General features: G+C 43.4%; 1 protein-coding gene across 1 annotated transcript in view; it reads left to right on the top strand.

Moving 5' to 3' along the window:
• The window catches only part of RYR3 (ryanodine receptor 3), a 367,593-nt gene that overhangs the window by 192,128 nt on the left and 159,237 nt on the right, over positions 1 to 16,228 (top strand). The window contains exons 36-38 of the mRNA XM_049611650.1: positions 758 to 958; positions 6,376 to 6,478; positions 8,065 to 8,202. Coding sequence (XP_049467607.1) covers positions 758 to 958; positions 6,376 to 6,478; positions 8,065 to 8,202 — 442 coding nt within the window. The remainder of the gene's footprint in view (positions 1 to 757; positions 959 to 6,375; positions 6,479 to 8,064; positions 8,203 to 16,228) is intronic.

The following is a 16,228-nucleotide window of genomic DNA, read 5'->3' as shown; positions in this document are numbered from 1 at the left end:
TGCTCTGGGTCCTAGGTCACCTGCAGATACACCAGAGACTAGCCTGCTAGGTAAGAGCACACCAGGGGTATTATTGTCTCTGCCCAGACAGACTGGAGAGTGTCTGTTAGTCATGCGAGGGGTTACGTGGAGATGGGTTCGTAGAACTTACGCCTGAATAAAAGTATCGGGAACACACTGAGGTTTGAAGGAGCAGGTCTGGCAAGTGGCTAACACAGAGTCGGGTGATTAGAGCTCAATAAGTTCTGGCTGCTGTTTTTCTTATTAGCGAAAAGTGCAAGTAGTGATAAGATCAGGACTAGTAACAGTCCGAAAGAACTGGTGGCAGACAAAGCAGTTCCAACAAACAAACAAGAAAGAAAGAGAGGGGAACAGAAGTCTCTGGTTCCCATCATCTGGAGCCAGAAGATGTCAGGAAGGAACCAGAGCTCTCCCGTGCAGTTGAGTGCTGGTTTCCATGGGGAGCTTAGAGCCAGGGAAGAATTCTCTTAGGAATGCCGTTCTCACACGGGCAGGTTTATTCTCTTTGGGGAGCTCGTTTTCCTGTTGTTCTCCTGTCCTTAGGATAAAGGGCTGGTGGCTGGGTTCAAACTGACTTGGATCCAAGTAACGGCTCTGTGGTCACTGTGTGACATTGGGCAAGTCACTTAGAGTGCCTAAGTCTTAGTGTTAGCCTCTGTAAAATGGGGATACTAGCTGCTTCACCAATGTCTATGAAGTGTTGTTAAATGAGCATAAATATACGCTCTGGTTGCAGATGTGTGAGCTCCTCAGCTATCTCTGTGACTGTGAGCTGCAGCATCGAGTGGAGGCCATTGTGGCATTTGGCGACATTTATGTCTCTAAGCTCCAGGCAAATCAGAAGTTCCGCTACAACGAGCTCATGCAGGCCTTGAACATGTCTGCAGCCCTGACTGCCCGGAAAACCAGGGAGTTCCGCTCACCCCCCCAGGAGCAGGTGAGAAACTCTTCTTGAGCCTCCATGCCAGTGGGGTGAACTTGAACCTTACAGAGCAGGGCCCGTGAAACCTTTATGTGCCTGGGGCACCCGTGAGAGGTGTGGGCCATTCAGTGACCCAGCACAGTGCCAGGGGACAGGCCTGGTCTGATGCTAATGGCAGCGAGGAGTATCTGCCAATCATCTCAGATGGGAAAATAACCCATCCAGAAGTGCACACGGGGCGGGGCTTCCTCTCCTCCCTTGCTTGCTCCTACCGGTGCCCTGTCACTGAGTCAAAGACCAGATCACTGTCACGACCCAGCTTCCACACCAGCAAGGATCCACCATTAGAAGAATGTCTGTCCACTCCTTGCAGAAGTCACTCCTTTGTATTAGAGATCAAGAGAGCATGGTCGACGTTTCCTGACTTACAAGAGCAGGTGCACAGGCTTCCTTGGCTAAGTGCCCGAAGCCCCTTACCCTGTGACCAAGACCCTCACAAAGCCTCCCAGCCCCCAGAAGCGAGGAAAACAGGACTGGGCAAGTGAGGTCCCTTCTGTGAGGGATTGTCTTCATTTTTTGTACAGTACCCCCACCTTGCAGTCAGCCTTGCCCATATGGGAAGACTGCTTTGAAAAGACTCAAAATCCCGGTGAGTAACTGGCAGATAGGGGCGGGACACCTTGCAGAACATAGTTGGCATTTGTCCCCCTGTTCCCATGTACATCCTGCAGGCAGCTTGGCCACAGCTCCCTAAGTGTTCAAAACAGACAATCTTTCAGTGAAGAAATTTGCTTTCTGTCTCTGAAACCAGATCTTTGCATCTTCTCTATATTTAATAAGCAGTCTATCCATAAACTGTTGTCAGGTATAATTACCACCATTTGATATTAATGGTACAACTTGGTCCAATTACTTTCCTAACCTATTTGGTAGAACATAGATATTTATATTGACTTAAAAGTGAACCACATATCTTGGCTTTTAAAAGATTCACTTGAATGATGCTGGCCTTGTAAAGACTAGGCAAAGTTTATCATCGCTTTGCTGGAGGCAAACTGAGAAGGCCCTTTGAATTGATGGGAGGAGGTAATTCATACCGTACTGAGGGAAGCGCAGTGAGCCTGGATTACTCTTAAAGGCTTTCCAAATGTTGTCAGGCTGCTTTTGGACTGGCAACCTGTGCAAACATTTCCCAATTCATTGGGCAGATGCTGACTCCTATTTGTGAATAATGGGCAGGAAGAACAATGTGATGCATGGCTCCTTTTCTGGCTCCCCCTTCTCTCGCTGTGTGGCCTTAGGCAATTGCCTTTCTGTGTCTCCCTTGCTTCAGCTGCAAAATGAGGATGTTTGTATGTCCCTCCCTCCCTTCTAGGGAGGACCCCAGGAGATAATTTTTTAGATTGCTTAGTGGGATACTGTCATATGGTAAACATTCTGTAAGTGGAATCATTAGTTTCAGTGTTGGAAGGTTCTTTTGCCTTCTGCCAGTGACCTGGTGAGTAGAATTTATGTATGTTTTCTGAGACATCTGCTTAACCTAGCTAGACCTGCACTGTTTATCTAACACTGTCCTCATGGACACAGCTACTGATCCTATCCTGGCTCCTGGAAGGGCCATGCTGGCTCCTACCTCACCTGCTACCTCCTTACCTTCTCTTCTGCTGTCCCCAGGGCCTGCTATCACTTCCTCCTTTAGCCCTCTCAGTACTCCTCTGGGCAATCATTTCAGACTGGTTTCAGATGGAACTTGAGAAATTCTTCCCTAATGTGTTAGACTAAATGATTCTTGAGCGGATATTAGAATCACCAGAAAGGCTTAATAAAACAGACTGGTGATCTGGGGCTTCTAATTCAGTAGCTGTAGTGTGAGGCCCAGTAATTTTTACTTTTAGCAAGTTTCCAGGTAATACTGATGATGTTGGTCTAGGAATGAAATGAAAGAAAAGACACTAATTCCTATCAAATTCAGCTGTCTCACCTACCACCCCTCACAGAATGTTCATTTCTAGAAGGAACCGACCAATAGAGCTCTCTAAATAATTCGAAATTGAGTATGGACAAAGGAGGATTCAGATCAATTTCAGGGGATAGCAATGCAAAATCACGTGGAAAATTGGGTGTATAAGAATTAGAATTTTAAAACAATGATACGATTATCTCATCCTTCTGTAACCTTTGAGGAGAAAGTAAAGTTTTTCAGCCTTGTATCTATATAAGATCAGAGATATGAAAAAAACATATACTTGGGGGATGTAACCAAGTACAAAAGTAGGTAAAACTAAGATTAGTCCAGTGGTCATTGGCATATTAGCCAGGCACAGTCAGTAAGCCTTTGACTTTAAAAAGGGCATCATTGGGGCGCCTGGGTGGCTCAGTCGGTTGAGTGGCCGACTTCGGCTCAGGTCATGATCTCGTGGTCCGTGAGTTCGAGCCCCACGTCGGTCTCTGTGCTGACAGCTCAGAGCCTGGAGCCTGTTTCAGATTCTGTGTCTCCCTCTCTCTGACCCTCCCCTGTTCATGCTCTGTCTCTCCCTGTCTCAAAAATAAATAAAGCGTTAAATAAATGAATAAATAAATAAAATAAAATAAAATAAAATAAAATAAAAAGGGCATCATTGGGGTACCTGGGTAGCTCATTTGGTTAGGCTACCAACTCTTGATTTTTCCTCAGGTCATGGTCTCGTGGTTCCTGAGTTTGAGCCCCACCACATTGGGCTTTGCACTGACAGTATGGAACCTGCTTGGGCTTGGGAGTCTCTGTGTCTCTCTCTCTGTCTCTGTCTCTCTCTCCCTCCCTCCCTCTCTCTCTCCCCTCCTCCCTCTCCCCTTCTGCCCCTCCTTGCCTCTCTCTCAAAATGAGTAAACTTAAAAGATAAACAGGCAAGTAGTAGGTAGGTAAAAAAGGCATCATTAAAGGGTATGCCCTGTGCAGCAGAAAGTTCAGCTCACTCCACTTTTTTTTTTAATGTTTATTTTTGAGAGAGAGAGTGTAAGCAGAGGAGGGGCAGAGAGAGAGGGAGATCCAGAATCTGAAGCAGGCTCCAGGGTCTGACCTGTATACACAGAGCCCAATGTGGGGCTCGAACTCAGAACAGTGAGATCATGACCTGAGCCAAAGTCAGACAGGAAACTGACTGAGCCACCTAGGTGCCCCACTCCTCTTTTGGTTTTCTGACCTGCCGGCTGGTGGGCCACTGCTTCCCAAGTATTCCACCTACGGCAAGATCTTTCAGCAAAGAATTCAATTTTCTGACTCTGAAACTAGATCCTCAGATCTTGTTTTTATTTCATAAACAACCTATCAATCTATGTTGATGTAACTACCATAATTTAACATTGGGGAACAACCACAAAAATTACTTTCCTAACCTATTTTATGGATATTATTTTATTACAGGCAACACTTCCACCAACTTCCAAAAAAACTGTTTGCAGTAGAAGCTTTAAATAAGCGTCTTCCTACCAACATTAAACACGGTTTTTCCGTGGTTTAATAAAAGAGATGGTGACGTTTTTTAATGTAGAAATTCTAAGCAGAAGGAGAAAGTATCTTTGCCTGGTGTTCAGGTTACGCTGCCTGAGGCGAGCAAAGTGGAGAACATAACCCCTAGTTTTTGTTTCAGTCCCTCCCAATATTCACTGCCTTGGGGTCGTGGGTCTTTGGAAAGAATTGAGACATCCTGGTATCTGACCAGGAAATGAATGACCACATCCTTACCAACGTTTCATTAATCTCTGATAGCATTTCTTTGAATTGTTAATGCTGCCGAGCACATACTAATGCTGACTTTGCCAGCAACAACAGAAATAGCACATTTTCTCATACTGTGTCACAATGAGTATCATACCTTGAAATATCATTTACTTCATCACTACTTCAAGATCACAGTGGATATGAGACTGCCACTAGATCTTTTTGTCCAATAGGTTAATAAACAAGTACATGTTACTATATCACAGATTTCTTTTTTATGGTTTTTGATAACTAAATTTCAATATAATGGTTTCTGTATGTAATTTTCTATATTTTATGTTACGTATTCAAAATACTAATTTAAGCAGTAATCAGGTGGGTTTTAACAGACTGTCAGAGTGGTCCATGGCATTAAAACAGTTAAGACTCCCTGAGACAAAACTAAAGGAAAAGATGAGTGTTTAACTACCTTTTAAAACCTGCATGTCAAAAAAAAAATTTTTTTTGTAGGTAAAGTTAAAAGCTCACTAAAACCTGGGAAATATATTTAGAGAACATGTTACAAAGAGTTAATAGTCTAGGGATGTGCAAAATACTGATTAATTTTTTATTGTTTATTCAGTTTTGAGTGACAGTGATAGAGTGTGAGCACGGGAGGGGCAGAGAGAGAGGGAGATACAGAATCTGAAGCAGGCTTCAGGATCTGAGCTGTCAGCACAGAGCCTGACGCTGGGCTTAAACTCACAAACCGTGAGATCATGATCTGAGCCAAAGTCAGCGGCTTACCGGACTAAGCCACCCAGACACCTCCTGATTAATTTTTAAAAAGAAAATTACCCAACAGAAAAAGGGAGAAAGAACATGAATGGGAAATTTATAAAATACTGCAATGAAAATGGTTCTTATGTGTGGAAAAACAAAATTCAACCTCACCAATTAAATGCAAATTAAAGCAACAGGGATGTGACATTTTTTACCCATTAAATTGGAAAATATTTGAAAATGTGTTAACTCTCATTACTGTAATGGAGATGGCAAAGTAATACACACTCTTGAATAAATTTGGTTAAAATGCAAATTGTTGTAAGCCTTCTGGAGGGTGATTTGGCAATTCCTATCGAAAGCCGTTAAAATGTGCAAACCTTTTGATCCAGTCATGTTGCTTCTAGGAGTTTATCCTTAAAAAAAAAAAAAGATCAGAGATGTGAACAAAAATTAGTTATAAGGAAATTCCAACAAACTTTATTTATTTATTTATAAGAACAAAAAAATGGAAACAATTTAAATATTTCTTAACAGGTCATTAATTTTACACCAATTGCTATTCATCTTATGATGAAATGCAGTGTACCTGTTAACAATCAATAAAAAAAGAAAATGCTCAAGATAAATTGTTAAGTGGGAAATCTGACCTCAGAAATGTTTATCTAGAGTATGCATGCTCTCAGTCTATATACATAAAGCCTGGAAGTTATGAACTAAGTATCATTAAATATGGTTATCTTTGGGTAGTGGGATCACAGTAAGTTTTCTTTAGGTATTTCCAAATTTTGTGCAGTTAATAAATTACCATTATAATCAGAGAAAAGGTGAAAGCTACTTTTAAATATGGTCATCTTTACAAAAAAGTTTGAGGTAGATAAAATTTGCGAAGAATGTTAGGTGTCTAAGGCAGGATCTGAGTTCTTTGGCCAACACCGAGAACCACTTACCCATTCTTCTTTGTCCCTCAAAGATCAACATGCTTCTTAACTTTCAACTGGGAGAGAATTGCCCCTGCCCAGAAGAGATCCGAGAGGAGCTATATGACTTCCATGAGGACCTTCTCATTCACTGTGGTGAGCTTCTGAGATGAAAGCTTTATCAAAGACAAGTCTGTTCCCTATTCCTTCATTAGAAGCTAGTGGGGGTTGGGAAGACAGTTTTGTATTTAAAAGTGCGGTTGACCCTTTTTTAATATTATTTTTGCTTCCCTTCCCTTATGTTCATCTGTTTTGTATCTTAAATTCCACATGTGAGTGAAGTCATATGATGTTTGTCTTCCTCTGACTAATTTTGCTTAGCATAATGCCCTCTAGTTCCATCCGCGTTGTTGCAAATGGCAAGATTTCATTCTTTTTGATTGTTGAGTAATAGGGGTTTGAGCTATGTGAGTCCATTTGTAATGCGGGATTTTGTTTCCATAAATAGAGTGCAGTACTTGAAGTGTATTTTCTCTTCCTTATGATTTTCTTAATAATATTTTCTTTCTGTGGTTTAATTTATTATAAGAATATATGATACATATCACATTTAAAAATGCGTGTTAGTTGACTGTTTATGTTATCAGTAAGGCTTCCCATCAGGAGTGTGCTATTCATAGTTAAGTTGTAGAGGGTCAGAGTTATATGTGGATTTTCTACTGTGTGGGTGAATGGTGCCCCTAACCCCTGCATTGTTCGAGTGTTAACTGTACAATTCTAACTGCTCAAGAAATGATTCTGCCTGGACTACTGGGGTCAGAGAAGATACAGAAAATAATTCTGGCATATATGCCATATCCATATATGGTGGAAACTCCTTCTACCAAGAAGAAATTTTGTTGAAATAGAAGAGAGTGAACAGGGTCTCTGAAGAAGGAAAATAACTGATAACTTGTGTAAACTTCACCCAGTTTACTTAGATGGTTGGACTCTGCTCCCGGGTGAACCAAGATTCTGATCTCCTTTGCTTCTTATCTTTTGCAGTGATATAAATATGATAACGTATGCCCTTAACAATTCTAAACCACAGTCCCTACTTTAATACATAACTATTTTAAATAACAATTGTAAGCCTGCAGTCCCTCCTTTGATACGTAACTGCTGATTTTAAATTGTTCTCAGCATTTGTGCTGCTTGTACATGGATGGATTGAATAATATATGGAAAATAAGTGGTATTTGCATAGGAAATGACTCAATGTTAACTCTTTCTAGATGCTTTAGAGCCCTTTTAGGGTACAGGTTAGAATAAGTTAAATTTAGGGGCACCTGGGTAGCTCAGTCAATTAAAGCATCCAGCTAACTCTTGGTTTTGACTCAGGTCATAAACTCATGGTTCATGGGATTAAGCCCTGCATCAGTCTCCGTGCTGACAGCACAGAGCCAGCTTGTTCCTTCTCTCTCTCTCTCTCTCTCTCAAAATAAATAAATAAACTTCAAAAAAAAAAAAAAAAGAGTTGATTTTAGGGTTTGAAATTACTTGGTGTTTTTCTATGTAAGGAATTATCTTTTTAAAATACTTTCCAAAAAGACATCCTGTAGGTAAATAATTATGGGAGGCTGCCTATAGCATCTTGAGAAAGTTCCAGAAGGGTAGGAAGCAGAGATTTATGTTCTTTCAATCTTACGGTGGTTATTTTTATGTACTGTTCAAGATTTTCACTCTGTTCTGTGACTTGATAGGTGTTCCCCTGGAGGAGGAAGAAGAGGAGGAGGAAGACACATCCTGGGCTGGGAAACTCCGTACCTTGGTGTATAAAATCAAAGGCCCTCCCAAGCCTGCGAAGGAACAGCCAACAGAGGAGGAAGAGAGATGCCCTAGTAAGTGACCATGCCTTTCAATCCTCCTGACACAGTGCTCTTCTTTGACATAATGAAGAGAATTGGCTTTCTGACAAATGCTGTGTAAGAGGTGGACTGTCTAAGCTTCAAAGGAGACATCTGGGCATTCTTTTATAATTGGTGGTGGTTACTGTGTATTTGGAGCTATGCTTTTCTAATTTAAAGACCTTACTTTCAGAGCCTTTTGAAACCTGAGGGATCTGTTACTTTGGCTCTGCTCTTGTCTGTCTGCTTAAAAATGCCTATAAACAGATTTCTGTTCTTTCTTTTAGGTTTCCATGGTCTCCGTCCTTCAATCATTGTTGTTTCAATCATTTGCAATGTTTCCTTAGAATTGCAAATTGCCCCAGTGAGGAAAAATAATAATATGAGGGGAGTAAAGGAAACAGGATGTGGGCTTTGGGGGTTGTTTTTGGGGTTTTGGCAATGATTGTCATAATGTAGCATCCTAGAGGACTTTGACCTTCCATTTTTCAACAATCCCAAACCTTGTCCAAATTCATTTCTCTAAGCCTTACAGTAGATGTGACTCCTACCGTTGTGACTCATGTTGAAACAAGATTATAATTTGTTCTGTAGGGAAGTGTACTGTCCATAAACCATTAACGTTTTAAGAAGAAGACTGTGTATTATATATAATCAATATGCTCTTCCATCCAAAATTCTGCAAATATTTCATTTGTCTAAAGAAGAAGGAACTTCTGAGGTTTAACATAATTGCCTTTTATCTTGTTCCTATTCCTATCCATTTTAAGTTTATTTATTTATTTTGAGGGGGACAGAGAGCACAGGGGAGGGGCAGAGAGAGAATTCCAAGCAGGCTCTGTGCTGTCAGTGTAGAGCCCAATCCGGGGCTCAAACTCATGAACCATGAGATCATGACCTGAGCCAAAATCAAGAGTTGGATGCTTAACCGACTGAGCCACCCAGGCATCCCTATTCTTAACCATTTTAAAACATGCTTTCAAATCATAGACTAGAGCAATAGACTGTCAAGCTGTGATTGGTTTATCTGAGAACTCTACTTTGGGGTTCATACATCTTATTGCCCTTTCTATTGACCTTTCATCTTTGTCAGAATATCTCTGAAGGGAAAGAATCCTCACCATTTTTTCAGCACAAGTGTTAAAACCTCTGGAAAAGAGTATAGGATACTTGGCAGTCATACTGCCAACCCTTAATCAGTGCTCTCCATCACCATATTTCTATGGGTGGGACTTTGATAAGGGCATGCCAGCAGGATTCTAAAAGCACAAAAATGAGTTTAGATTCCCTTTGTGGTTACTGCCAAAGCAGAACTAAAAATAGGCTGAGCTGACCCATATTACCTGCTGTGAGTCTATTTTGGAAGCGGATGCTTCTAATATAATGTGTCACCACTAGGGGTCCCACAAGGTGACCATTTCATGTGAGGTAAGTGGAGTCAGTCAGATGAAATCACTTGGCTGTGTGAAGTCTCCCTAACTCTAAGAATGGTGTCCAGGCTCCACAGATTGCTACCTCGGGACTCAGGCTGGAAGACCATATTCTGCCTGTTCTGATAGAATGTGCAAACAAGGTCGCTCCAGTGTGAGAGTTCACGTCTTCTCCTCATGCTGCTTCCCTTCCAGAAGGAGAGTTGTGAGGGGCTCGCATATTGTGTCCTAAGTGTCCTATCCTGGATTTCGAGAAATAGATATGAAGGTGGTCAAGCGTGTCTAGTTGTCACCATGTGGGTCCTCTTCCAAATGTTCCAGAGACATAAAGCCTCTCACACAGGCCTGACATATGAGGAGAAAATCTTGGGAATGGTTTAACTGCCACACCACTGAAATTGGAGACAGTGTTTCTGAATACATAGCCAGTTGCGATAAAAGGGTCAAAATACTTTCCAGTATTAGTAACTTTGTCCATGTTATTACGTGACTGTTCTTACCCTTACATTTGGTAAAATCCTGAAATTACAGAGAATAGCTTGGGATAGGGAATTGACAATTCCTCAAGTACTTCACATGTTATTAGTTTATTACTGGAGGTTTTTTTTCATTCTTCTATTGTGTAGTTGATGAAAATAGGGCTCTGAAGAATGAAGGGATACTTGTTCATTCATTTACTCTTGCCACCACTCCCTGGTTCCAGAAAACTTTCCAGGTGACTGAATGTCACTGGCACAAGGTAACTGAGCTGAGTAAAGCCGTGGCTTGCTTCACGTTTCCTGGCTCTGGTTCCGTGCTCTTTCCATTGTCCCGTGAAGCCTCCGACATAGCTATGGCATACCCAATGGCTTTTTAAAGCCATCATCTTTTTATCTGGTTACTGCACCTGTGAGGTAACTCATGCTTGTGACCTAGCAGAAGTCAGAATTCTAACATGCCCAAGTTGACCAAGCCAAAGATCTGCACTCGGAGGGTTCAGGGTAGGTGGTACACTTCCTCCTCTACGAGCGGTTGGTGTTGGCCAACTGACCTGCAGGAAAACCTCACTTTTTCTAGAAAAGAGGAATCAACAGGGTCCTGAGCTTCATGAGAATCCTGCTAGCTGGCTCAGAGTTCCAAGGATCTGCTTAAACTAACTCTAAGCCATATTGTTGATGAAAGCTGTTACAATCTTTATTAAAAGATCATATGATAATGAAGAAGTAAAAAAGACCCAACAGTAGCAGCCTGCCATACTAAGTCACATTTCTCTGGCATATCCTAATCCAGCAAATTCCCGAGAAAATCTTTTGCCTGTTCTGAGCCAGGGCTTCTCACACATGACAGTTTAAGCAAGGTTTCTTGAATATAAATGTGTTGCCACTGAGTTACTCCTCCAGAAGAGACCAACCCGCTGTTTCCGCTAAATTCTGAAATTAACAAAATGAAGATCACCTGTCACTTTCCTGCTCCAAGTTGGTGCGTTCCTCTCTCTCTCATTCACTGAATGCCTTCCCGAAGCATGGAGGTTTTTCCATTATCTTCTCTCTACAAAGAAAGCTGCTACTTGTGTCCACTCTAGCCCCATTACCGAACAGCCTAAGAACCCAAACCGAAATTCTCTCCTGCCTAAATGCTGCACCTTACTGAGTGCTGAGGAAGGGAAAATCCTACTGTTCACTACAAAAATAAGTCCTGGAGCCCAGCACAAATACGCAAAGTGAGATAATTCAGTGATAGATGCATCTGTGGCACTCAGGCAATATTTGTAAGCCTGTTCAGATTCTGTCCCACAAGCCTCTCCCCATGATGTACATGCACAGACACCTCCTCTGTGAAGTCTTTCTTTCAACCTCATCCTCCGTCCTTCTGCCCCAGCCATTCCATAGAACTTCTCACGGGGCCTGTATGACCTTCTGCCTTACGTGGAATGTCTGTGTCCCTGTTTGTTTTCTTCACTGGGTCTTTGTGCCACATTTAATTCATTGTCACAAATCTTTCCTTTCCGACCTCCAGTATATGTTAGTCATAGGCTCGTAAAGATGATGAAAATGAGGACCTTCTGAATGAAGGAGGAAATGGGTGTGGGCAGGAAACTCAATGTAATCATGAGTGTGGCTATGGTAGAATAAAAGTGCAGATAAAATACAGGAGGTGGCCAGAGGAGGAATTGGGAAAATGTCCATAAAGAACATAGATAAGTAGAGAAGATCAGGGACAGACATTTTTTAAAAGAATTTTTAAATGTTTGTTTGTTTTTGAGAGAGAGAGACGAGAGTGTGGACCAAGAAAGGGCAAAGAGAATGAGGGAGACACAGACTCCGAAGCAGGCTCCAGGCGCTAGCTGTCACCACAGAGCCCGACACGGGGCTCGAACCCACGAACCGTGAGGTTATGACCTGAGCCGAAGTCTAGTGCTTAACTGACTGAGCCACCCAGGTGCCCCAAGAAGGGACAGACATTTTTGATGAAAAGATCAGCTTCAGTGAAGGTCCCCACAAGAAAAGTTCAGGTCATATTCCAGGAGCAGCAACCAGTTGAGGTTGGTTGAATTCTAAAAGGAAAAGAATGGGGTAGAGGGTAGTAGAGTGGTGTTAGGACAGAGTGGCTTGAAAATCCAATCACTCAACTACAGTTAGCCTTAGAGTGTGACCTATCACTTGTATCCAGTTGCAGGGAGGGAGGGGTTAACATTTACATGGTACCCGCTGTGTCCTGAGCCTTGGGTGAAGCAGTTCTCTGTTACCTCATGTAATTCTCACAATAGGCAGTAGCTGAAGTAGATGATTTTATTCCTATTTTCTAATTGAAGAAACTGAAGAGTGAAGTTTCTTAATCTTCTTAAAACTGAAATTCCTTAATCCTAAGCAACTTTATAGGGTCACACAGTAGTGGCATAAAAGTTCAAACCATTGTCACCTGAGTCTAGTTGCCATCCATATTATTTATATAATAATATCCTGTGCCCCCCCCGACCCCCCACCAGGCAGTGGCTATGAAAGGTCTTTGAGGACTAAATTATTCATTTACTCAACAGTAGTGAGGTACTTAGGAGCATAGGGCTCTAGACTTAGGCCACCTGGTCTTAAATTCTTGCTCTGCCACACAATCCCGATAAGACTGAGCATGTGATGGCCTCTCTGTGCCTCAGTTGTCTCATCTGTAAAACGGACACGGCACTAATACCTTACTTAGTTGACATGAAGATTAAATTAGTTAAAAATTCAAAGTATTTTTAAGTGTGACTGGCATAGAGTATGCACTTAATTTTAACTATATTTGGCATTAAAACGTTTGGGGATGCCTGGGTGGCCGGTCAGTTAAGCGTCTGAGTCTTGATTTCAGCTCGGGTCATGATCTCACAGTTGGTGAGATCAAGCCCCACGTCGGGCTCTGTGCTTACAACACAGAGCCTGCTTGGGATTCTCTCTCTCTCCCTCTCTCTCTGCCCCTCCCCTGCTTCTGTGCTCACTAGCACACGCTCCCTCTCTCTCTCTCAAAAATAAATTTAAAAAATGGTAATCACTTACCATTTCTCAGGCACTGTATCACATACTAGTTAATTCTGCTTTAGCAGGATAGGAATCTAAAGGATTGCAGTGCAGGGTCACTGGAGGCATGGAGCCCATGAGATGTCATTGCAGTGCTCTAGATGAGAAGCTCCAAGGACTTGAATTAAGGATGGTGTGGTGGGTAGGATAATGGCCCCAACAATGTCCCCGTCCTAATTCCTGGAGCCTATGGATTAAATGGTAAAGGAAAATTTAGGGTGCAGACACAGTTAAGGCTGTTAATTAGCTGACCTTAAAATGAAGAAATCTCCTGGATTACTGGAGTAGACCTAAAATAATCACAAGGCATTGTGGTAGACACTTCACGTTAGCTTACCTGATTTACCCCTTGCAGCAAACAATTAGGCTCAGTGACAGCCAGGTTCCCATTTTGCATGTCAGGCAATGGAGAGCGAAGCAAAATAATTTGGACAAGGTTTCTACACCAAGTTAGAACTGGCCCAGACTGGGATCATGTTCCATGCCCAGGGCCCACACTCTTTCAGAGCACCGTGTAGGGGTGCCTGGGACGGGGCCGTGGGGGTGGCAGGACAGGGGTGGGGAGCACAGACCTTGAGGACGTGTGGTCTATAGCTCACCTCATCCTCGGTCTATTCTCCAGACTGAATACACACAGGAACTGAAATAAAAATGATTCGATTGCTTTTCTAGAAGAGTCAAGACAGAGACCTCAGGGCCCCGAGCCCTTCGCTGTCCGGTTTCCGCCCCATCTTCGTGTCAGGGATTTCCTTCCCAAACACGTGAGCAGCCGCAGCTGTTCTCTGTGCTCTTCTCCCCGGCGTCGTCATTGGTCATTTAATCTCTGGAATGTTTTTGAGAAAGTGATTATGAGACTGGTTGACTGATTCCAAAAACAACAGGCTAATTATCTCCGTATGATGGATGAGACCCCAGGGGGCAGCAGAGATGGAGTGGCAGCAGCCAGCCGCGCCGCTCAAGCCCAGTGCGCTGGCGGCTGGCGGGGCGGCCTCGGGTGCCGACAGCGTGTCCGGGTGGCTGGGGAAACGGTCCTGGGGGTGCAGCACTTTGCTTCCACGCTTGTCTCCACTCTCCCCGATGGGAGGCTCTGGCCAAAGCAGAAAACCGTTGAGGAGGGAAATTTAGAAACGGGTTTAGCAGAAATATACATCAGCCATGTGGCCATCCACGCACAGCCTTCCCTGAGAGCCACGTTCAAGGGCAGCCAGGCCAGCCTGACTGGGGGGGATTGTGGGGTTCACACCAGTTGTGCCTAGAGGCACGAGGCGCTATCTCCAGTGCTGCTCGTCCCGTGCAGCACGCCCTGCCATGGCCGCCTCGGCGGACCCCCTAGTTACAGGAATCCTGTAACTAGTAGTTACAGGTTTGTTTCTTGAATTGAACTGCTTCTTTGCCTAAAGAAGGGATAGAGTGAGGATCAGGCTAACACGGCCCTCACTGTGGGGGAAACTCGGTCCCTGCCACATCTGTCTTCTCTTACACAGTGGTTGTAAGGAATAAATGACGGGGCGCCTGGGTGGCTCAGTTCATTGAGTGTCTGGCTCTTGATTTCAGCTCGGGTCATGATCCCAGGGTGGTGGGATGGAGCCTGGTGTCAGGCTTGAGATTCTCTTTCTCCCTCTGTCCCTCTCCCTCTCCCTCCCTGTCCCTCCCCTGCTCATGCATGCCAAATCAATCAATCAATCAACCAAATGTCTACCTTAACCAAAAAGGAATAAATGATAACTCAGGTACAGCATTTAGCACAGGGTCTGATGTACAGGAAGCTCTTAGTGAACATTGGCTATAATTTCTGTGCTAAGAACATGTTTTAGCAGGCAGCTTGAACTTGTACCCTATTCCCCTGCCAATAGAGAAGACAGGTGTACACATCCAAAAATTAAATACAGAGCTCGGATGAAGGGAGGCTGGGTGCCCTCACGGGTTGTCTGGGGCTGGCCTTGGACCATCGCACGCCGTTCGCTGGGTCTCTGGCAGTAGTGTCCTGATGAGTAAATGGGGAAAGGAGCAGCTCCAAGAACAGTGCCCCAGACTGTCTTTACAGGCTTCTCCCTTTCAGGTTTCCAGAAAGCCTCGTCGTCTTGTCCTCCACGATCCCGGTAATACTCTCGTTCCAGTGAAACTAAGCAAAAGTGGCACTGACTGTACCTCCTGGGCCAGGGAGGCCCCAGGAAGGCACAGAGAAATTAGCGTGATGAATTTTCCAAGTCTCCTCAGAGTCCATGAGTTTAACTTTCTCCCTGACCTTCGCTGCTAATAAATAGTAGGTGTTTGGCCACTTTGTGAAGCAGACCAGACTTTCAGCCCAGAGGGAAGCTCTGGGGCACAGAGCACAGAGGGCATGAGACCTTCATATTCAGTCTTACCCACTAAATCAAGAGGGTGTTACTGTGCTCTCGGACCCCTGATGGGGGAAAGGTGCTTTCTCTGTCAGCATTCAAGACAGCCGTCCAAAGAGCCATCAAGCTCCCACCGCTCATCTCCCCCATGTGAGTGATTCATGGTATACGGTGATGCCTCGGCCCCTGGCCATTTGCTATGGTCAGTGACCGCTGGATTTTAAGATTTTGTTTTATTTCTTTGATCTCCAGTTTTATTATTAATAAAAGCAAGCTGGGTGACATCCTGATATGACAGATGGGCACTAGAAGATGGGGGTAAAATTCTTGGTGCTCATTGCTTTAGCCCAGTGAACCCGGTAAAATTTGCCATTTTAATAAATTAGTACAACCCTTTCCAATAGCTCAACAGGTCAGGTAAACATAGAGTTCTAGAGTATTAAGCCACCTGTGACTTGGTAGAAATGCATAGGGATGCAGAGAGGTAAAGTGACTTGACCAAGGTAACACAGCCAGAGCTGGAACAAAGAAGCCAGCACTCTTGTCACTACATCAGCTGTCCATTCATTTCCTTCAGCATGAACTTTCTTTTGCTAACTTGATTTTATTGGTGAAGAGATCAAAGCTCTGGGAATGTGAATAATCTTCCTAGCTCAGCATCAGCTACAAAAAGACCCAAAGCTTTATGATTTTATTTATTTCTGAATCCACATCATTGTTT

This window comes from Panthera uncia, assembly GCF_023721935.1.
Source record: "Panthera uncia isolate 11264 chromosome B3 unlocalized genomic scaffold, Puncia_PCG_1.0 HiC_scaffold_1, whole genome shotgun sequence".
Lineage (NCBI taxonomy): Eukaryota > Metazoa > Chordata > Mammalia > Carnivora > Felidae > Panthera > Panthera uncia.
The sequence above is the reverse complement of the archived record's forward strand: the minus strand, read 5'-3'. Positions and strand labels throughout refer to the sequence as shown.